Source organism: Gavialis gangeticus, unplaced genomic scaffold (assembly GCF_001723915.1).
Source record: "Gavialis gangeticus isolate Ggan-Ray unplaced genomic scaffold, GavGan_comp1, whole genome shotgun sequence".
Lineage (NCBI taxonomy): Eukaryota > Metazoa > Chordata > Crocodylia > Gavialidae > Gavialis > Gavialis gangeticus.
This window is the reverse complement of record NW_017728995.1, coordinates 65861613-65886062: the sequence shown is the minus strand read 5'-3', so window position 1 is coordinate 65886062 and position 24450 is coordinate 65861613. Positions and strand designations below refer to the sequence as shown.

The following is a 24450-nucleotide window of genomic DNA, read 5'->3' as shown; positions in this document are numbered from 1 at the left end:
ACAGTAAACAAAATGGTTAACAAATATCTATGGTTTTCTAAAGCAACATAAAACATGATCATGTTTGTTGAATGAATTATATTATTAAAAAATGAAAAACTCTCCAAAACGCTCTGAAGGTTAGCTTTAGGCAACACTGAAGTTGAAGAGGGTAAGACTCTAAAGCCCTATCTATATGGAGACACCTAGGAAAATTAAAAAGAATCAAGTTACAATGTCCTTTGGCCATTTTAGGACAGAAACATCCATATGGGCCTTTAAAGAGTTAACTTTAGAAAGAGGAGTGCAGCTACAAGAGAGTGGTTGGTATAAGCTGCAGGGGATATACTAGGTTTTGCTTCTTAAGGACATGTGTACTGAATGCTAATTGGTGGCCAGCAGACAAAGGGAAGACTTCCTGGACAGTAGTAAAGAATTCTTGCTACAGATACAGCAAGGAGAAAAAGTGAGGCTGAAGAATAAGTAAGAGAATTGGCAGTTTTTGACAACCAGGAAGAAGTGAACTGTAAGACACTGAACTCAGAGATGAGCAACCAACTTCCAGGTTCTTCTCAGAGCTACTGTAGAGAGTATTTCAGCTGGAACATGCAACACTAACACTGACTAGAAGTTAGAAAACCTATAACCTAAAAATGGGAGGTCCATGCCCAAGAAAAGGAGGAGGATGGAGGTCACAGATTCCTTCATATGGGGAGGGAGAAACCAATCTGTTGGTCTGACTCTGGGTGACAGTGCCTATCTGGAGCTTGAATTCAGAACATGGTAGACAAGTTGCTGAGACTCATCATCAGACTCATTTAATTACGGCCAAAAAAAATGGGCAGCTTGCTTCTGAGGCTGCCGGATGGGAACCTGAACAGATGAAAGAAGATAACAAACATCTAAGCAGAGGGATAATTAGGGGTTAGAGTTAGGGGCACTAATACCACTCTCATCGACCCTCTTTGTGAAGATCAAGGCACAGACACCAATGTGCATCCTGAACCCAAATGCATAGTTATGAAGCTGACTACCACAAGAGGGGCTTGGGCGTCTTTGACAACGGAAAAATATTCTATGATAGAAGATTGCTGGACAGGAGTGGGATCCATGAGATGAAGTTTATGAACAGCACCTCTAGATAGTGACCAGCAAACCTGGTGAGGAGGGCTTTAATGTAGGTTTCATGAGGGATGGTGACAAAAATGGACAGGATACATTAAAAAAGTAAGAATGAAGGATGGGGAACTGGAGGATGAATTCTGGAGAAGGGGCTAGAAATTTCAATAAGGCTAAAGACAATGCAGAGCAAAAAATACAGGCTACCTACACCATTTATTTTCAATGCCTACATACCAATTTGAGGAGTGTGGGAGAACAAGAAAGACGAACTGCACATCAGTGTGGAAGGGAAGCTATGCTCTAACTGGCATTACAGAGCTGTGGGAAGGCCCCATTCCTTCTGTTTTATTGCCCACAGGGTCATTCCATTTTGCTATAGTTGAGAAACAGAATTTAAATGATGTATAACTCCTATAAATGGCAGTTACGCAGCTGCAGATGTGCCATACAGACACAAAGTGAAACAGAATTTAGCCCAAAATGTCCAGCAAGTTCCCAATGTGCAAGAACACCTTTCTGGTCCAGAAAGTCGAAGAATCAACCAAGGGATTATTTTTTAATGGTTTCTAATCAATAGGTAAGAACTGGTTAAAAAACAGTGATTGCAGAATGGGTGGAGATGGTCGTGAACTGAGAAAGTTCATAATTCTAAAAACAGCAAGGCAGATGAACAGCAAAATACACAAGAAGAAAGTCAAATCAGGAGGTTTTAAGGTTCTATTTCTTAAGAAATATTCATTTGTTACAGACAAACCATGTCAAGACAAACTAGTTTCTTTCTTTGACAGGATAACTGAAGACAAAGGGAATACAGCAGTTATATATCTTGACATCAGTAGGAGTTTTGACATGGTGCATATCACATAGATTCATAGACATTAGGGCTGGAAGGGACCTTGGAAGATCATTGAGTCCAGCCCCCTGCCCCAGGGGCAGGAAGTCAGCAGGGATCATAGGATCCCAGCAAGATAAACTTCCAAAAGTCTCTTGAAGGCATTGTATGCTGGAGAAATATGGACTAGAAAAAATGAAATACAATGAATACACGGTTGCTAGAAAGATGACAGGCCATGAGTTGTAACTCATGGAACAATATGAAACTGGGAGAAAATATTGAACCGGGTCCCTCAGGGATTAGTTCTGGTCTAGTGCTGGTCAACATCTTTATTAAAGACTTAAAGGCGTGGAGATGTTCAAATTTTCAGATGACAACAAACACTGAAGGACAGAATTAAAATCTCATCAGTCTCGGCAAACTGGAGAATGGCACCATGAAATTAAAAATGAAACTCTATAAGTACAAATACCATATATACTGGCATAATGTGCACATTTTCTCCAAAATTGGGATGCATGTCTGAAGTGGAGAAACTGATATTCTGCCCAAAGTAGAAACATCCTACTTTGATTCCTGCTCTACAGTGCATGGCAGTTGGCTTTTATTATTTAGGCAGCTCATGGAGTCAGTTGACTTTACGGCTCACTGTTCTTCACTCCACAGGTATTAATAATCCTCTCTCCTCTTTCAATAGTCTAGATATTCCACTAATCAAGCTAACCTTTCTTCAGGCAGTTTTGCTGTCTGCCAGCTGCTCCTGGTCTCTCTTCTATTTCACAGCCCTGGGGACTCTCATTTTTTTCAAAACCATAGAGCCAACCATGGAGACCAGCCTTCAGTAACAGACAGGGTTTCAGCTTTTAGTTAAGCAGGAAAGGGAGGGCAGGTCAGCTGACGATTAGCCTGTCCCTGCTCCATGCAGCCCCAACTCTGGAAAAATGTTTTTTTTTCATTCTGTTTTTCAAAAACAAAGTGCATATTTTTTCTGTGGCATGTTGTAGGCAAGAAAATATAGTATTAGGAACTTCACAAAGGCAAGAAAAAGCAAATACTTTAGCATAAAGTGGAAAATAGTTGGTCAACAGCCCTGCTGGGAAGGAATCAAGGGCTACAAGTAAATCACAAACAAGATACAAGTCAGCAGTGTGATATTGTTGCAAAACAGGTTAATACAATCTTGGGTTGTATTACCAGCACCATTACACCCAAGATACATGATGCTATCCTAACAGGGGATATGGACTCAAGGCATAAAAGGAAAAGCTGAAGGGGCTGGCAGCTGGATGAAAAGAAGATTAAAGGGTGATACCAAAATAGCTGTCCAGTGTTTGACAGAGTGCCGTGAAGAGGGTAGTGAACAACCATTCTCCCTAGCTACTGAGAATGGGACAAGAAGGGTCTAAAATACAGGTATACAGATTCAGGTTAAATCACAAGGGGAAAAACTTTCTAGTGTCAGAGCAGTTAGGTAGGGAATGTCATGGGACATTGTTAAAAAGAAGCCGGATAGGTAACTGACACAGATGGTTTAGGTATAATACATCTGTTTCTATGCAGCAAATTTGAGTAGCTGTCCCTTGAGGTCCTTTCTAGCCATACGATTTACAGAATTAATTCATTTGCCTTAATTTTCCTGAGATTCCCATTCTAGACAAGACCCAAGTGAGCTTTTGGTTTAACTATCTTGATTAAATAATAGCCTGTAGGTGGTGCTTTAATATGGTTGGACTTGTTTTATCTTTTTACATAAGTATGAGCAATATTGTCCTACTGTAGAATTATTTTGCACCATGAAGAACAATGCATTTCAAATTTTAGCTGCGACATCCCTAGCACTCCAAAACAGCAATAAAGAATAGAAGATGTTACATGGCTCTGAGAAACACTGACATAAAAAGCAACATAAATGCTTATACTACAAATGAAAAAAATATTACTAAAATGGGAAAACAGCAGAATGCGAGACAATGAAACTGGATTCCACAACTTCAGTATCAAAACAAAGTTATATACAGATTTTGATAACAGTATTCACATTTAGATACACTGGCAGCATTCTCATAGAAAGAATTCCACTGCATTTAAATAACATAGATGGTATATAAATGCTGGGGTGATCACTTATTGTATACAGCTCCTACTTTTTGCCTATGTTGCCTCTACGGATTCACAATGTGCAAAGTCACGTGGCCATGAAACATTCTGAAAGCAACTGTGAAGGCGGGGAGATGCACAAATCCCTCTATCCCTAGCTGTTGTGGGCTACTATTCCCCGAGTTCTCTACTTCCAGTGCTAGTTGCAGGTTAGCTCTGAAAAAGAGAGGTCATGAAGGATCAGCGTACTGTAGACTGGAGTTGTGTTACAGAAGTTAACCCCTCATCTTTGTTGATGTTGCCTTCAGAGTCTCACTCTAGGAAGCTCCCTCAGAACTTCTACAACCTAGGCAGTGGTGAAAGTATGAAACTGACACCTGTGGGATCAGGACATGGAGGTGCATACAGAAACCCTATGGATTCTGACAGACAATTTCAGAGACTTGCTGCAGGACCGACCAGAGGCCCTAAGGAGCTGTCTAATGCAGGGATTGGCAACCTATGGCCCACAGACCAGTTCTAGTCTGCAGAGCTATTTGATCTGCCCTGTGGCCTTGGCAGTGGGGGCAGCAGAAATTTGCCCGTGCCACTGTGGAGAAGAGCGTGAGCTGCAGGCAATCTTCCAATGTTGCTATGGGGAGAAGCAGCAGCAGTAGCTGGATCCTAGCGCCCACATTTTACCCTGTCTGATTCAAACTGGGCTGCTGTGGTCTGCAGCCTGAAAAGGTTGCCTACCATTGGTCTAACAGGAACATTAACTAGCTTATGACAGGACTGGAAGAGAAATCTAAGCTATTTAAGGGAGGCTTTGACATGAAATAGATTTTATATTTTTCCAAAGCCCCACAGAGTCTGTTTATTTATTGAGGACCAAATGCAGATGGTCTTAACAGGCACCTCCATTCTAAGGCTGCAAATCAACACTTCTCAACCCTGGCACCACTATACCTGAATGCCATGAGATCCTTTTAAGGGTGCCATGAAATATTAGCATGTTGGGTGTTCAAACACCCGCACATGATTCACAAGACAAACCTAAACATTTTGAATAGGAATCCATAGCATCAAAACCATTCTGACCTGTTATGGTCTTTCTAAATTTTCAGCAACAGAAAAAATATTCTGTTTTTCTGTACTCAAAAAAGAAGTAAAAGCTAAAAGATAGCACTTTCCAAGGGGTGCCTTGAGTCTAATGAGGGGTGCAGTTTGAGCCTAACAAGATTGCAAACAACTGGTTTAAGTATTAGGTAACTTGCATCAGGAAAGAGATTTGATCTGACAAGCCCAGTAGCTTCACATTTCAATATCATCATTGTGCAAACTTCAGAGTGGATGTGGGTGGGGAAAGTTGCTTAAGAGAGATTAAGGTTTAAGTGTCTATGTTGGTGGTTCTCACACTTTTTAGACTCAAGGCAACCGTCCATAACTTTTGTGAATTTAGTGGCATCCCATTTCAAAAACTTATTTCACTTGTTTTTTTACTACAAAAAAAATAAGAGCTACTCTTCTAATGGGCCTGTAGCTGCATGAACCACTCCTCGTCTCCCCACACCATTTTAAAGAGGAGACCTAAATTTGCTTTTCTCCAGTCCCCTCCTGATTACACAGATTTACTATAAAGCCTTTATTCTCCTACAGTCCCATCTTGACTTGACAGATTTATTACAGAGCCTTGCTACTGAACCTACAACTTCATGCACCAGATCTTTCAGGATTCTGGGATGAATAATATCTGGTTCCCCAATATTAGCAAAGAAAACTATTTTAGGGTTTCTTGCATCTCAGATGTGATAATTCCATAATCTCCATAAAGCTACCTTGCCTTTCGCAAGGTTCAATATCATTGTTCTTAAAAATCAAAGCGTTTATTTAATTTTTGGCCTAAACATAGGCTATTGTTAGTTGCTATCCCATTTTCATGGTTTAATAACTCTTTCTTTCCTTGTTCTCTTTTAATTCTACATGGCTAAAGAACAATTTACTACTTCTTTTGATTTCCTTTCCAGAGTACAAGTTGCTTTGATTTAGAGCAGGAATATACTGAGAATGGCCAGTCTCACCTCTGAGATGCAACTGCTTTGTACGCTCTCTACTTTTTCCTAATACCCATTAAAAAGGCTGCTTACTGCTCTTCTGAACTTGAGCCGGCATTTGCTCATACAGGTTTCCCTTGCTTTATGCTGTACATGCGTTCCTGAAAAACGGTGCCTAACTTGAATTTGCATAAAGGGAACCCACTTTGCACGTATCCCTATTTGTTATATTGTAAAGACCTCGACTGTACTGACCCCCCCCAACCCATTTCTACCACTTTTACAAGACAATTTTGGTACTCAACAACAGCAGACAGTATACACAAGCACAGGACACTATCATAATGGGGATGGCAACTACAGAAACATGTCAAAGATGAGTGAGGAGCACAGATTTACACAGGAGACTATATTTTGGTGTGTGTCACTCCTACAATGCACCGCACAAAGCAGCTGATTGCAGGCTTCCACCACACCAATCGCATAAGAGCGAATTTACCTTGCATATAACTAATTTTTGGTATAAAAAGGGTCACAGCATAAAAGTGAATTTGTGTATACGGAATCTACATAAAGCGGGGGAAACCTGTACTTAATCACAAATGGTTTAATGCTGTATCCCCAGGGGAAGTGGTTATGGGCAATGTGCAGTGCAGTGCTTGTTTGGTCTATTATTAACAGTTTGGTTCTTCCCTCTAAAGAGATGGTGACTTTAATAAGAGTCATAATAAAAGAAAGTTCAAAGATGTCTCAGACATGCTCCCTAAGAATGAAAGCAGCATTTGCTACTGTCTCTGAAGTCATGTACTTAACTACAAAAAGTGCACTACTGCTGCTACTACTACTACTACTAGAGATGCCAGCTTGCTCATTCACATGTTAAAAAATAAAGGACATTTGCTCATAAAAGTCTCTGTTAAAACAGAGTTAAGGTTATTGCTGCATGATAGTGTTGCCTCTTTGTGGTCTTCAAACCCTTAGACTCGCATGTAGAGGTGCACCGATACATTGGTCTGATATTGGATTGGCACAAATATAAAGAAAATTGACTGTATTGGAAATTGGCTTTTTTTGCCTGATTTGGCTGATAATGTGGCTGATAAATGCCCTGTGCATGCATGCAGCTGCAGCACAGCATGTAGGCAGCAAGAAGCATGGCCTGGCAGCTTGGAGAGCCCCAGCCCTAGCCCCACTCTGTCCCTCTGTCAGCGCAGGGACATCGATCTTCCCTCCCTTGCCCCTTCCCTTCCCTTCCACCACAACAGACTTACCAGCTGGACACTGCTCTTCAAGCTCCTGGGCTATCAGCATCGGCCCAAAAGATCTCTATCAGTGCACCCCTACTTGCATGTTACAAAACTGAATTAAAGTCACCCCATTTAACCTCAAAGTAATATTAATGGGACAAGAAAAAACAAGGATGCTCCCAAAGGCCTAGAACTGTAGATATGGGGCTACTTCACTCACAAGGCAAACATCCAAAAATTGCTTTGTGGAAATGATGGTAGGAACTGGGAACAATCAGACTACAAAACCCCTTCCTAAAAATGGGGTTTATTCTCTGTTTCCTGTAGCTCCATGACAGGATTTCTGTCCATACAGACCAAAGGATCCCTTAAGACAAACCATATGATATGAAGCGAAACTGAATAGAGATAGACAGTTGCACAGTTAGATCTGACGTAGTAGAGGAGGCATTTGAAGAGGTCTTAAGATTAGTTTCCTACAATTTAGGCAAACATTTGTCACTCCTGAAAGAATGTGGCCTCACTAAGGGAGCAGTTATGTTTGCGTGGCTGTGCTGCATTTGAAGCAGCACTTTTCTATATTGTCTGGTTTATGTGAATTTATAGGGGTGTAGGAAAAGTCTATCACACGCATGTTTTTTATGGATATGCTGGGAGCCCTTTGAAGAACTTTTTGAGAAAATACAGGGAGCAGAAGACAACGTGAGGCAGCAACATTAGCTCCACTTTGTCAAAGTGGCTTGAAAGTGATTACAGCATATTGAAAGACTGAGCAAGGAAAGTATAACTAAATACTTTAGTTCACATTCGGAAGTCCCCGATACCAAATTATTTAGTAGGTCAGCTATTTTAGACAGGGACAATTCTTCATAAGTCATACAATTTAAGCCTAGAAGAGACCATGAGATCACCCAGTTTGACCTCTATGCATCACAAGCTATTACATTTAATTCAGCTAATGTTAGAGTTACTTCATAGTTTACATTTGACACTATGTTTGTGCCCGATTGCTAATATGAAAATTATACAGCTTCAGTTTCTGGCCACTAGCTGCTGTGAAGTGTTTCTCTGGTAGATTAAAAAGGTCCTTAATATGCGGCATTTTCTCTCTCTTAAAGTATGTATATACCGTAATCACGCACCAGTTAATTTTCTTTTTTTAAGTACTTAAACAAATGGGGCATTTTAAAGTCTCTCACTACCAGGCGCAGAATCACAGAAAATTACAGCTGGAAGGGACCTCAAAAGGTCATATCTAGTCCAACCCCCTGCTCAAAGCAGGACCAGCCCCAACCAGCTCATCCCATCCAAAGCTTTGTCTAGCCGGGTCTTAAAAACCTCCAAGGATGGAGATTCCTCTGCCTCCCTGGGTAGCCTGTTTCAGAGCTTTACTGCCTTCCTGGTGAGAGTTTTTTCCTAATATCTAACCTCACCTTTCCTCGTTTCAACTTGAGACTGTTGTTCCTCATTCTGTCATCTGCCACCACTGAGAACAGCCCGGCTTCATCCTCTTTTGAGCCCCCCTTCAGGTAGCTGAAGGTTGCTATTAAATCCCCTCTCAGTCTTTTCTTCTGTAGACTAAATAAACCCAGTTCCCTCAGCCTCTCTTCAGAAGTCATGAGCCCCAGCCCCCTAACATTTTTGCTGCTCTCCACTAGATTCTCTCCAATTTGTCTGCATATTTTCAGTAGCGGGGGCCCCAGAACTTGACCAAGTACTCCAGATGTGGCCTTACCATGCTGAATATAGGGGAAGAATCACTTTTTTTATCTGCTGGCAACGCTTCTACTAATGTAGCCCCATATGCCATTAGCCTTCTTGTAAGGCTTCAGCAAAACCTTGGCTCAGCAAGGCCACAGCTCTGAACAGACCTCCCTGCCTCCTCTGGCTTAATGAAGTATCAGTTTCTAAGTAAGTGAGCCGCTCCCTTTCTCTTTATGGAACATGACCAGGTTTGGTTGAGAAATGTAATGCCAAAAATACAATGTTGAGGGATTTTCAAGGGTAAGTCAAGTGACACATACTCCAGGCAGACAGGGAGCTTTGCAGGGAAGTTTAAGCCTGAGGGGACAACTAATTCTACATATACCCAAGCAGTGAAATAGGGTATAGCTGTATGGATATCTGTGTTGTAACCAGTGACTGATTTTCTTATTTAATTAGATTTGAATTGTTTTATATGTTCAGTGTATAGGAACAGGATAAAAGGTATAAAATATATGCAAATGTTTTATCCCACCTTGGGTATATAAACCTCTGTGTCCATCTTTGTTGCTAACAGTGATTAAAGTCTCTCTGTATACTCACTGTATCGTTTCTTTAATAAGTACTGCATTCAGCAAATCAGAGACAAAGCCAAATCATGCAGGGCTGAGACCCAGCCAGTGCAGCTACTTGCAACAGTGTGGATATTGCTTAGCATAATGGAAACCAAGACTTGTGGATGCCTTTTATCTAGGGTAAACTTATAGACCAGTGACGCCCAACCTTTCAGCCTTGTGGATGAATGGCACGGGGGCAGTCTGCTGGCTGATCCTGTGCAGGGTCAGTGCATGGGGTTGGGTACCACATGCCCATATCCTGTGCTGGGAGGATCATGTGCCATATCACCTGTCCTGTAGGACTCCCAACAGACCCATAAATTTGGTGGTGTGGGAGTGGTGGCAGCTTTAACTGCTGCTCCCCTGCTGCCAAATTTCTGGAGCTGGTGGTGGTCCCAAGGGTCAGATGACTCCACGGGCTGGGGGTCAAGCACCCCCTACTACAGGCCTGTCACCACTGCAGTATCCGAGTACCTCCAAGCTCTTGATAAATATCTCCTGACCACACCTGTGAGTTAAAGAAGTGCTAATAGATGTATTTAACAAATGGGGGTCTGGTGCCCAGTGAAATCAAAAGATCACTTAATGCAGTCTGGTTTGGAGCCAGAATTGAACCTGGGTCTTCTGAATCCCACACTAAGGCTGTAACCTTTGGATGCTCCTTCCTCCTCAGCAATATTCTTCCTCCTGTAATGCCCTGGAACAATCCTGCAACCAATCAGCTTTAAGAAGCTGGTACATTCCCATGTAGGTCCCTTTGGTATGGAGGACAGGGCAGGAAGGAAGACTGAAGATAGTGAAATATCAACTAATGAAAAAAAAGACACCTGTCAAACAAGCTTGCTTTTCAGGTTCTGAGATACAGAGACAAGCTATACTAAGCAGATGGCAGTTCAATAAACAAATGTCTGAAGTTCCTGGACATCTATAAAAAAGTTATGAAATATCCTACTGTTGGTTTAGGGTTGTGGTATAAAACACAGGTGCATTAAGAAAAACATACAACAATAAAGGAAGATCGGTTACAGCTATATAATTATGTCAATTTACACACTCCCATATCCTCTGAATGAAAACAACTCTCCTTAGGATGTCAACTCAATACCATTACTTGTTATATAGTGTACAGAATTATAAACCCTACATCTGTAGTTCTCAACCTTTTACAGACTCCAGGCTACTCTGGATAGATGTAAGGCACCCCTTAGAAAATGCCAGCTCTTAGTTTTAACTCTCTTTAACTACACAAGAATAGAGCAGTTTTTCTGTTGCAAAGAACTCAAAGACTACAAACTAAGGATTTCTATTTGAAAACTCTGGGTTTATCTTGTGAAGCATGTTTGTAAACCTAGTAGTGTCATGGTACCCTGGTTGAGAATCACTGTCTTATATCAACCTGCAAAACGAGTTAGGGAAGAGGAAATGACAGGAGAACATCACTGGACACATTTCAGTATATTAACATTCTTTTGTGTGTCTAGCGAGAGAGGACAAGTATAACACATAATAGCGTACCAATGCTCTGGTTCTCGTCATCTTGGTCAATGAAGACATGGTCCATCACAAAGCTAAGGAGTTCAGACTGAAGACCAGAGTCAGGATTAAATACCAAAGGCTGGAGACCCTCCCTGCCTCCAGTCATGAGTTGGTGGCTAAAAATCATCAAGAGATCACAGAGCAGCATGAAAGCCTGAAAGACAAAATAACGTATTCATATGATTAAAAGCCTCTGCAAATATTATATACTAGAAATATCTCCAGACATTTCCCTCAGACCAACCAGTAATCAATTACCCTACTGTCACAATGAGTAAGTGGTGATGATCTGACATGTATGTTATGTCAATGAGGGTCACAGAAGTTTCAGAATTGTAGTTTTATACCTCTGGCTTCTATGGGGGCAGACATGTAACACAATTACTATGGTCTAATTTACTCTGGGCTTTACTTGTAGTAAATTTACTTCGTAGTAAGGAGCAGAAACATGGGCTAAAGATAGACAGTCAAAAAGCCCAAGGCTAAATCGATTCAATCTTTGCAGGTTAGACTAAGCTTCATAGATTGAACCAATCAGCAAACAAACAGACATTCACTTTTGATTCTAGAAATGCAGTCACATGCCTGCTGTGGCCCAGATCATAAGCCGGGGGGGGCACTGTGCAGGGGTGGAACATACGTGCGGGCGCACTAAAGCACTCCCCCCAACCTCAGTTGGAGCAGACAGCTTGGGCCAAGTTAGCCTGCCCACCTTGCGATGAGGGGGACGGGGGAAAGGATTGCAGGGGAGGTGCAAAGTATCCTGGGATGCTGGGGGACTGTGAGTTAACTTGAATCTGGAGGGGATCTGGGACAGAAGTTCAATATACCCATTTAACCTAAATCAGTTATGTCTGCTACTAAATCCATCCAGGTTTACTTTAAACCAGTTTCAGCCATTTTGAAAGTTTATGTGCACTGAACTTCTGTTGCGTTACAGATTTTGAACCCATTTCCAATCACTTATACCAGTTCATGTATAATTTCTGTCCCTAGCCATGATGACCTTTCCCAAATAGACTCTGCAGGAGGTTTTAGGAGCCGGACTGCATTGAGTAAACTGCCACCCCAGGATAAAACTGAGTAAGGAACTAGATGCATTTATACATTCCATGTGGTATCTTTCCCACGTAATAAAATTACCAATAATTTTTCAGTGGGTAACTTTACTCTAGATTTGAATGATTTACTACACAGTAAAGGTAATTTACCATGGAGTAAGCAGGTTGCGTGTATATAACCTGTATATGTTGTCTGACATCTCTCCAGAGGCACCAGACACCAGGTAAAAATTGCCTCAACCCCTTCCCCCCCGCCTTGTACTCACTAGCTTAAACTTTTAGTTTCTTTCTACTAAAACAAAACACCTGTAATTTATTTATTTTTTTTTACAAGAACAAAAGTATTCCAACCAGATGTTGCGTTTAGCTATCTGCAGGGATGATCTGGCAACAATGGCTTCTTTCACAGGTAGTGAAAGATCCCTGCACTGACTCTCTAAAATTCTAGGGGTGTTTCTGTTAATTGGCAACAGAGAAGCAATAGAAACATTACCTAGCTCTTACAAACTGACTTTTACCTGTACTTCTCAAAGTTTACGCAAAGTATTATTATTCCCATTTTATAGCTATGACAATAGAGTAGACATTCTTCTTCTCAAGGCTGGCTTGGGAGGCTATTGACAGAGTTTGTCTGAGCTCAGTTCACTTGACTATACTGCAGCCCTAAAGTAAAAATGTTAAAACAGGCAGGAAACCTAGATGAAAAGTAGAATTTCATGTTGGTCCTAGATTTAAAGGAATATAACAAAAATTAAAACAAAAACAAAAGTAAAGTTACCTCTCAGAAAAACAGACTGGAAAAACTACAGACATCCAAAATTAAACAACATGATGAGAAGACAAACAAATTTGAGGTAGCTTCATAATCTGGAAATAGGCCTAAGTATATTGCTAACTAAGCAAATCATAGAACCATAGAAAATTAGGGCTGAAAGGGACCTCAAGGACTTTAAAACCCCCAAGGATAGATTCCACCACCTCTCTGGGTAGCCCATTCCAGTACTTCACCGCCCTCCTAGTGAGAGAGTTTTTCCAAATATCCAACCTAAACCTCCCTTGCTGTAACTTGAGACCATTGCTCCTTGTTCTGTCATCTGTCACCACTAACTCCATCCTCTTTGTAACCCCCCTTCTGGTGGTTAAAGGCTGCTAACAAATCCCCCCTCAGTCTTCTCTTTTGCACACTAACGAAGCCCAGTTCCTTCAGCTTCTCCTCAGAAGTCACATGCCCCAGCCTCCTAATCATTTTCATTGCCTTCAGTTGGACTATCTCCAACCTGTCCACATCCTTTCTGTAGTGGGAGGCCCAAAACTGGACACCGTACTTCAGATGTGGCCTCTCCAGTGCAGAATAGAGGGGAGTAATTACTCCTCTTGATCTGCTGGGAACACTCCTACTAATGCAGCCCAGGATGCCATTTACCTTCTTGGCAACAAGGGCATACCGTTGACTCATATCCAGCTTATTGTGCACTGTAAACCCCAGTTTCTTTTCTGCAGAACTGCTGCTTAGCCAGTTGGTTCCAAGCCTGTACTTCTTCCACCCGAAGTGCAGGACTTTGCACTTATCCTTTATTGAAACTCATGAAATTTCTTTTGGCCTTGAGTCTTGCTCTGAATTTACATCCCAGCAGCAATTCTATGTAAAGTAATGCTGATAATTCTATATAGCTGCCTATATATGCTCCAGATAAAAAATTACTGAAGGCAGCTATGGAAGCTTACATTCTTGCACAAAATCTAACTCAGCCTGTTCTTTAATATGCAAATTTGTCAATGATTTATGCATGGTACTTTTAGGCACCGACTTTCTGGAAACAACAGATAGCTTGGTTATTAGTAACTAGGTCTGTCAAGGGGATCTCTCTGTTTCCACACTGGGGAGGAACACTAATTCCATGGTGGCTGAATCCTGGAATCTCATAGCCAACTGTGTTCACTTAGAATTGCAGAATTCCTGTCCTAGCTGTTGTTGTAACATGGCTCTCCCAAACTTACCACCTGAACAGGAAGTAAATCCAGGCACCAATTCCACAGAACATTTCTAGTCAGCGTAGCATTTGAACACATACTTGAATTCCTATTGATTTCAACACGATTTAAAGATTGCACTTGCAGTTAAATGCATACTTATGTGCTTTGCTAAATAAAGATATATTCACACACACACTTAAATGTTTAGTTGAAATGGGGATGCAGTGAGTAGTGCTAAGTGAACGTGCAAATGACTATGAATCTCCAAAATTAATATATTTCTAACGTGCATTACAGAAGTGTCTTCATCTGTTTGGGATATACTAAGGCTTACATTAAAGAAGCTGTGACTTTAGCTAAAGCAAAGCACAGATTAGTATATACCATGATCTACTCTAAGAACCTTCAGAGTGAGGTGACAGTTCTCTTGGCTTTAATCTCCATTGGACACTACTGGTTTAGGCAATTTCCTAAATACTTAAGTTCTATTTACATATATGCTATCTTCCTGTTTAAGAGGTGGCTCCTACTATCCCCTGAGTGGGCATGTTGTTTAGGAAGCAATACCCACAGTATGGTTCATGCAGAAATCTCTTAGCACTTCAGCTAAAGCCTTAGGAAGAAGTCCAAAGACACTACTGTCCTTTTGAAAGAAAACAGCAAAAATGAATATGGCATATATTAAATGGATTAAAAGACAGCCAACAGATCAATCCCAAAATACATTAACTTTGAGGAATCATTCATGATGATGGATCCGGTCAAGTCCTGCAGGAAGCAGCTGTTGGCCCAGTCCTATAAAGCATCTCTATTAACTACCTGGAAGAAAGTATAAATCACTGCTAATGAAGTTTGTGGATGACAGAGACTTGGCAGGATGGCAAGTAATGATCAGGTCAGATCACTGATACAGAGCAATCTGGACTGCTTAGTAAGTTAAGGTACAATCAAACCCAGATTCTTTGCAGTGCTAGTATCCTAACCAGTAAGGGTTTGCAACCAGCTGTGTGTGGGCATGGATGTATTTTGATCGATTGCTGAGGTTTTTATTTTTAAATGCAGCACTTCTCTGATCAGCTACATGAAACTTTTGACACATTCCAGGTGACTGGAGAAGTGGTGCCCTTTGCAGTAAAAGCTGCAGCCAACAGCTGAGTGGTTTATTCTTAATTTAGCAATCACTGCTAACTAAACAGATTGCAAACTATTCAGACACAAAAAAATCTGGGTCCTACTATACATAACAAGTGCAGGATAATGCATCAAGGAATCCAGGTCAGTTACAGGCTATGAGACACTATTTAGGAAAAGGACTGGCAGGTTAGGGAACCAACTGGAGTATTAGCACCCAATGAAAAGCTGGGAGAGTAAAAAGGGGTAATGTAATCTTTGGCTGCAGTTATACAGGAATATCCATAGGAGTACAGAGGTGGCAGTATTCTCTGCATATGGCAATAGTCAGACTTCACACCTGGAAACTTTCAAGAGCAGGTTAGACAGACATCTGACTGGGCTGGTTTAGTCAGGCATGACTGTGCCTTCAGCTGTGATTGGAAACCAGTTTAAATCTGTAACACAACAGAAATTCAGGGCACGTAAACTGCTTCCAAAATGGCTGAAACTGGTTTAAAGTAAACCTGGATGGATGTAGTATCAGACTTAACTGATTTAGGTTAAATGGGTATATTGAACTTCTGTCCCAGATCCCCTCCAGATTCAAGTTAAATCACAGTCCCCCACCATCTCAGGATGCTTTGCGCCTCCCAGTCGCAGGATGAGTGGGCTAGCTTTGGCCAAAGCTGTCTGCTCCAGCTGAGCCGGGAGATATGCTTTATGTCCCCATCTTCTGGCCTGGGTCACTGCATGCATGTGGCTGCATTTCTGGAATCAAAAGTGAATGTCTGTTCACTTGCTTATTGGTTCTATCTACACAGCTTAGACTAACATTAGGCTTTTTGACTGCCTGTATTTAGCCACAGTGGTTATCAAAGATATTCTATGAAAACAGTAATGATACAGGATTTTAAGTAGCAACTAGTAAAGTTAAACATTTTAAGTCTGCAGGGGGAAGAGCACCATTCATCCAAGAATTTTTAAATAATTAGTTAAGGACATCTCTGAGCCATTTATGTTGATACTCAGCAAATCTTGGAACACTGGAAATCTGACAGGACTATAAAAAAAAGGTAATATTTGCTAATATTTACGGAAGCTAACTATGAGCTGATTATCCTGGTGTCAATCCTGGACAAAACCCTGCAAATTCCTGATATGGGAATGCAACCAGAGAAAAATGAAATGGTGACAGCAGACAGTACAAATCAGTTTAGTTTTCATGGAACACTGGTCTTATCAAATGGAATTGATAATGTTTTCTGAAGATACTGCAAGACATCTTGATAAAAAGATATATACTTTATTTTATTTCAGTGTTTAAAGTAGCATATACTAGCACTGTCCACCTGTTGGGCAGGTAGGGCATTTCCCAATATTTAAAATATGATACTGGACAGTCACACTAAAGCATGAAAATCTGCTGCTTAGCCATACAACCACCATTCACACAGGCAATGTATGAACAAATGTGTACTTGGAGCAGTTTCCAAAGGGGAGGGGGAGCTGCTGCTCTGAGCCAGACAGCAGCTGTAACAGTTAGGCGTGCATGAGGCTGCAGTGATACAAGTGCAGCAAAACCATTCTAACTTTAAGCCTCCATACAGTGTCAAAGCTGGGGTGAGTTAGTTCATTTATATCACTGCAGTTACATGTATAAAGCCACTGCATGGTACCCTCCTCCACCCCCAATCAATTTGTTTGGAGTTGCAATGAGATCAGCTTTGAGAACTAAAATAACTCGCCAGATACAATTCTTGTACATTTTGTGATTTTAATAAATAGATCCATCTGAAAAAAAAAATCTTCAGAACGATATGTCTGCTTCTAAAGAGAGAGATTTTTGCACAGCAACAGCTGAACTTAAAATCTTACTGGGCTTCTGGGAATTCTTCAATTATAAGAAAAGAGCTGTTAGTAGGAGATGCTTCTTGTGTTGGGGCAGTGTAAAATACTACCTTGCTGAAACCAATGTCTTGCAACACACAAAATACCAGAGTTCTCTATTACCCTCCCCAGCTAGGTACATGCACAAAAGTGGGGTACTATCCCAGTATGTACCACTAAGATATTGGGTTTTATTGAATACAAAACATGAATTATTGTTCCACTCTAAACAATCAATTAACAATGTCATGTCTTCAGTATAGTTATACCAAGGATGATTTATGTTCTGACTGTATGCCATGATACTTGGAGCCTTTGTTAATGTTTGCTCAGTGTCTGGACAAGTACAGCACACAGCTAATTGTTTAATCACAAGCATTGTATAACAAGTGCCTTTTTGAGTCTTACTATGGTTCAACAATCAAACTTTTGTAAAGAACATGGGACCACCATTTCTTTTACCTGTTCTTTGACTGAAGTGTGGACACTGGACAGACATTGCTGGCAGACAGCCAGAAAGGATTTCACAGTTTTCCTCAAAACCAGCAAATCCTCCTGAAATAAACATTAAAATAGGAATAACATTAAATAATAATAGTTTGTCAGGACAAGAAAAGAAAAAAAGAGGGGGCAGATAATTACATACCATTCAAGCCTATACCCTGCCAAGCAAAAATGGAGAGCCAATTAAATGAAAACACGGAGCAATCTAGGAAGGGATAGCCTTTTTGTTGCTTGTTGAACACTTAACACAATGGGACCCTGATCCTTGGCATGGGGCTGGCAATAAGTCATACATGTCATTTTAATAATAGACAATAACATACCACATATTCCTGGGATTTTATGAAATATAGATACCAGTTATAATTACCCAAATGTTTATATTTAGTTATACTTTGAAAATTTTTAATAGCAAAGTTAAACCTGTTTGGCAGATTTCCAGAATTTTGGACTGTTCATTCCGAATGAATATAAAAAGTCTGTTAAATACAAACAACAGTTGTTTACCCTGTCTGGAGAAAGCAAAGCATGGAAGCAAGCTTGCTCTGTAAAAAAAACTCAACACACTGAAACCTGCTGCAATACTATCCAGGAAGTAGAAATTAATGATTTGGGGAGCAGGGAGGTCTGGATGACTGGAGAAGCAAAGATTCTTTGGGAATACATGACAGGAAGATGAGTAGGTAAACTGATTGATCCAGGAAAACTGATGAACCTGAATTTGGATAACAGGACCAATAGATTCAGAAGGGCTCTGCACTTACACTGTGATGTTTCAACTTGTAACTTTTTAAAGACTCATTCAGGAATAACAAGGAAAGTCAGCAAAATACTTAAAAATGAAATCAAAACAAAGCACGGGATGCTGAAGCATAATGATAAGAATACAAAAAAATCCTATACAGGCGAAAAGGGAAGTGTACCCAACTTATTAACAAAGATACATGTTTAAAATGTACCCAGTCTTTTGGTTGTAGTTGAACATGCTTTTGCTTAAAACTGAACCCCCCACAACAATGTTCCCTCTAAGAAGCAGCGGTCCATGAGTGCGCTGCCTCGGTCCGGCATGGGACACTTACTGAAAGGGGCTGAGGGCCGGGGCCCACACAACAACAAAATAAAATCAAAACACTGACATTTCTAGGATTTGTTTTTGTTTTTTTTTAAATTATCTGAGAGCTTTTCTGTGAGAATTATATTCCAGACCTTTGCCAGCTAGTAATCTGTCAAATTTTCTGACATCATCCAGAGGTAACCCAAATAAATGGCAGATGGCCTGTTACTGCCATTAGAGAAGCAGGCTTCTCTGAGGCTCTCTATTTCCTACCACTGGTATATAATCATCTTCTTTACTGGAGGCTTATACAGAGAAGGTAGAAGCTCTTTCACAAACCTGGAATCACCACTAAAAGGAGCTTTCCCTTCCTAAAAGATGTCCCCTTTCCACCTTGACTTTACATAGGCTAAATAATTTAATTCAGTGATTCTTGCATTAAGCCTAATAACTTTTTGAACTATAGGCATGTACTTTGCAGAGGCATGGGTTCTTAATCAAAATAAATTAAATACAAGTTTAAATATGCAACTCTACCATGCTACTTGCTAAACTGTTCCAATTATTGATTACCCTTACAGTTAAAAGCATGATTATCTGGAGGTTTTTTGACTGAAGCTTTTTGTCAATGGATCGTATTAATGCTTTGTCTGCTAGAAAAATACCTAAAAGTGTCAGACATCTTTTGCATGGGTATGTCCATGATCAAATTTTTTCTTCACATTCTTTTAGATAAACCAAATATATTCTATTCCTTCATCATCTCTTTAAAAAGACAGGTTTGCAAGTCCACAAATTAATTTTAGGTAAACCTCTGAATCCTTTCCGGCTTTTCAATAGACTTTGGAAATGTGGTGTACAGATCTGGACACAATACTCCAAAAACAGTCTTATCAGTGTCATGTATCCAGGTCATATCACCTTCTTCCTCCTACTCAGTTTTCCTTGCTAATATAATCAGGGTGGACTAAGACAGCACTAGGCACCTCATTCCACTTATGTGTGGAACATAAAATTGTGGTAGCCCCTTTGGTCACCACATACCACTGAGAACTCATGTTAAGTTAGTGACAATGGTCCCTAATAGCCACTAACCGGCAGATCCTACTCCCCCTTTTAGATGCCAACATGGATTTAAGCACCCAAGTATAATCCTATTCCACCCTGTTTGAGTCCTTAAGAATCCATTAATGCATCTATTTTTGTAACATGCTGTCATCTTAGCCTTAAAATGAAACTGCAAAAAAGCAATGAGGAGAGGGAAGGCCCACCCACCTTTTGAATTAAGCTTTTAGGGATTCGAGCAGGATGGAATAGGGTTGTACACTGAAAAACACTCAGGCACCTAACAGATGGAACAGCATCTGGCTCCAAGTGCTTTTCTGAGTAACTGCTTTCCAAGACATCTGCATTCTTGTTCCTACATGCAACAGCTGAGAACAGATCCCTCTCTGATCTAACTAGAAGCAACTGCACTGCATGATGATTCCTCATGTATAACTAGCTTTTGATCTTTCGGGTTACCAGTTTTTCAGCCACTGAATGTGGATCATGCTGAGTTTATACATTCTGACTTATTTAATCAGCATGTTGTTCGGTTCTAATGTCTTAGAGGAGAGAATATTCGACTATATTATGTCAACATTCAATTTTATTAGCTAAATATGCAGTCTAGTTAAGAACAATAACAAAATTGTTTATTTTTCTTGAAAATCATATTAATTGGCACAAATTTTGTTTTTTTCCCTTTGACTCTACTGATCAAGTCCTGTAGCAGTCATGCCAAGCTTTTGCTTGCGATTCTTTTCATCCTGACATATCTGTTGTTACCTGGCTCTTCCTGTTTCCTTCTTTAAACACTGCCATGATACTGACTTCACTGAAGTCCTATCTTTTTTATTGTTCCATATTTATGGAGCCATATTTTTCTTTCATATGAATGCTCATAAGCTCAGTACAGGGCCTGAAGGCTATAACATTTTGTTTTTTGTTTTCTTTCCTGCCACTTTTCCAGTGGGGGAAAAAGGCATGACCCCCTCCCACCCACCCCATGCATAGAAGTCTACTCCCATCTCCAGTCTCATTTTCTGGCCACAAAATGCAAAAGGAAAAATAATGTCCGAGATTTTTATTATTATAATCATGTTTCCTCACCCAGGTTCTAGCCTGGGCGCTTGCTCCCAAACGGGCAGAAACTTTCCCACTGCTATCCATTCATTTTATTACATTACTATTAAATCTCAGGTGCAGCGCAGCAGCACCAAGGTTAGGCTGGATAAGGACCTGTATAACGCCTAACTTGTGGCTTTATGCTGGCAATACAAGTTCAAACATCTTGTTGAGGAGCTAAACCTGGGTCTCTTCCTGGGTGAGGGAGAGCCACTGCTTTTGTTTCAGCCTCCTCTATTTAATGTTTCCAGCAGGTGCGTGTGAAGAGCAATTCTATGTCTCCTTGTACTGGAACAGAATCCAAAACTCCGCGTATGTGCCACAAATGCCACCTATGTGGCCAGATAATTGCCCTTTAAGCATATAAAGTAAAATAGGATGCTGCCCTGTGCATCTTTTCCTTTCTGACTTATTTTGGTCCCAAGGTAGTTGCTTGACGAGTAGAATAATTTCATTCTGTCATCCCCCTCTTTGTGTACGTGAAGATCTATTCCAAGAACACCTAAATAAGGTTTGTAGATAGTTTTGAAAGCTGTGAAGTTGGTGACCTTTTCTGTCTCTCTGGGAATGAGTTCCACATTTAGGACTCTCTCCCTGGTCAATAGTTCCATAATTCTGGTGGAACACAGCTGCTACAGGAGATCATGGTCACAGAGGAAAAGGCAATCTCTTAAGTTATCCTGGGACAATGCCATGGAGGTTCTGAATAGTAAGACAAAGATCCTGAATTTGGCTCTGTATGTGAGAAGGAGTCAATGCAGAGGGTAGAGCACTTAGGCAATGTGTTCATAGCTGTCTGTATTACTCAACAGATGGGTTTTGGCACTTTTTTTTTTTTTTTTTTTTACTAACTGAAGCTTATTTTGTCTGTTTGACTTCATTACCACATTTAATGGGCCATAACAGTTAAACCTAAAAGATAATGATGGTATGCATTACTTTGGCAACACCTGGGTTGGACAGGATGGAACTAGATCACATAACTGAACTGAATAATTCCTAATGCTTTCTGGCCTGTGGTAGTTCCAACCCATGACAAAAGAACATTGGCAAAATCGTTTCCAAAAGGAGGGGAAGGCAGACAGCACCCCAAATCTGATGCCTTGCAGACACACAAGCAGGGAATGCTCCAGCTGGTCTCAACTCAACATGTTTATCTTTATCCAGCTTTCTGTTGCTGGCAATGCTGGGGTTTATGGAAAGATATGCAGAAATCACCAGATAAGTGGTGTTATCTCTGGCGCTGCAATGAAGAAAACATAATGCTCCTAATCATCTGATCAGGCAAAGTAAAACTCAGAGAATCTAAAGGTACATGCACACGTTACATTTTTAGAGCCCTTTCAAGTGCTAGAAAAAAAGTAACTGTGCACACATTCACCCTGTTTGGCTTGCCTCAAAAATGGCAGATCTGTCAAAAAATGTCCGCTTTCAAAGAGGAACTAACTTCTCTGTGGCACTGAGGGGAGCCCTCTCACAAGTAGCCAAAATCTGGCTGGCCGTCAGAACTTTGTAGCACTAATAATGAATGTGCAAACATACCTTATGTAATATCTGTGCCATTCTGGAGGTAAATGCAAACCACCATTAAAATAATAATAGTTCCACTCTTGTATTTTTAGTATCAGCATATAGACAGGGAAAATTCCAAGGATTAAAACAGAAAGATTAGAAGCTCCTAAAACCAAAATGTTAATTAGGGCTTCTAAGTATAGAATGAACTTATATTGCACATGATCTCTCAAAGAGCGACAGGAATGCAAACACTCTTTGATTTAAAGCAGTTAAACATATGAATTGGTACGTTAGACTAAAATTAAATTAAAACAAAATAAAAATTACAAGGAGAAAATCGTGGAAATTACTGGGAGTCCTTCACACTCCTTTTCCTGTTTCTTTTTAATGGAGAAACAGCATGGCATTCCCTCTTTGCAGCTGACTTGGAAGTACAAGCACTTCATATAGGTTTAATTCAGTGCAATGTTTTCTGAAAAGTCCTGAAAACAAGAAATCCCTAGGTTTTGCTTCAGCAAAAGAGTTAAGATAGGGGACAGAAACATAAAAGCACTGAACCATTCCAAAATGTCACTGGGTTGGGAAACATTTTGCAATTATTGCAGGACAGAGTACAGACAGACACTTAATAACTGAAACCATTCCCAAATATTACTGATTAGGACCTGGCACAAAATTGTATAAAGTGCTCTGGCTCCAACAGGAGGGCTAGGAGCACCCAGACCAGCATGCCTCACAGTGGATGAGTATGGGGGGAGTGCCTGCACCCACGCTTTGGGTGACCTGTGATCAGGAGAACTGTCTCTTCTCTCCTAAGCATGAGTTCAATACACATCAGTAACCTGAAACTGACAGAAATCTGCGGTGTGCTTGCCTGACTTGGGCTGGGCGAAATGCTTGGACTCATATTTTTTGGTTCCCTGGGGTTCTGGGGGGCAGGATGAGGGGCTATGGTCAAGTAGGGAGTGAGGATACAGTTCACTGTTAAAAAGATCACGTTTATTGGACAAGCAGGGCAAGGGGGCTCAAACAAAAGGGAAAAAATGGGCAGAAGAGTTCTGTCTGCATACCAGAGCAGCCAGTGCAGCAGTGGGGGTGAGGAGTCACTGCTGATGCCTAAAGTACCAACCAGACCCGTCTTACAGAACATTTGGTGCCCATGCATAAGTCTGAACCATTCACATTGAGCTAATTCAAAACGGTACTTGATTTTCCAGGTACAGTTTTGAACCATTCTGGTGGATTCAAACCAGTTCAACAGGCTTGTATTCTAACTACTTCAGGTTTGGAACATATACAAACATAAGAATTACCATTTACTGAGTCAGACCATAGGTCCATCATGCCCAGTATCCTGTGTCACACAGTGGCAGAGAGCAGATGCTGAAAGGGACAGTGAACTGGTATGACTCCATTTAAATCATTCTAAGTGTTGTGTGGCCCATGCCCATAAGGTGTAGGAAAAAAATGGAAGGGTGAGAGACTGACATATAATATAGCTGTAACGTACCCCCCACCCTATTACAACTGTAACTTCGACTGCTAGCAAATTTACAACTGCCCCTAGAACACTGAAGATAAAATTAAATGACAGGAAATATAAATTACATATCATTACATTTATACAATTATGTAAGCATTCCATGACCGGCAATGGTACAAATCAGTGTCATTGCCCAAACTGTCATGCATACTCATTCGGTATATATTGTATCCCTAACACAGGCCTCTGTGAACTTGATGAAGTGGATTACATGACTTCCCAATTCAAAAATCAACATAAAAAAGGGACACAGAGAATGAGGTCTGATGCATCTACTGTTTAAGCAAATTCAAATTCTTCAGGAACAGCTTCCTAGGCAGGAACAACCATTACTTACTTTTGAGGGAGAGCCTTCAGTGATCTTCACCAGCTGCCAGAGAATTGAATAATGGGAACACTGCAGTGCCTGAACAACTATCTGCAACAGAGGGAACACAAAGAATCCCAAAACACTGGAAAC

General features: G+C 40.7%; 1 protein-coding gene and 1 long non-coding RNA gene across 2 annotated transcripts in view; one reads left to right on the top strand and one right to left on the bottom strand.

The window, feature by feature from the left end:
* LOC109288271 lies at positions 1–21370 on the top strand. The gene is made up of 3 exons (XR_002095106.1): positions 1–2099; positions 18122–18125; positions 21358–21370. It is a non-coding gene; the product is annotated as an uncharacterized LOC109288271 (long non-coding RNA).
* The window catches only part of STAG1 (stromal antigen 1), a 295978-nt gene that overhangs the window by 28540 nt on the left and 242988 nt on the right, over positions 1–24450 (bottom strand). Inside the window, exons 21-23 of the mRNA XM_019503764.1 lie at positions 24328–24408; positions 17668–17760; positions 11150–11324 (exon numbers count right to left, since the gene is read on the bottom strand). Coding sequence (XP_019359309.1) covers positions 11150–11324; positions 17668–17760; positions 24328–24408 — 349 coding nt within the window. The remainder of the gene's footprint in view (positions 1–11149; positions 11325–17667; positions 17761–24327; positions 24409–24450) is intronic.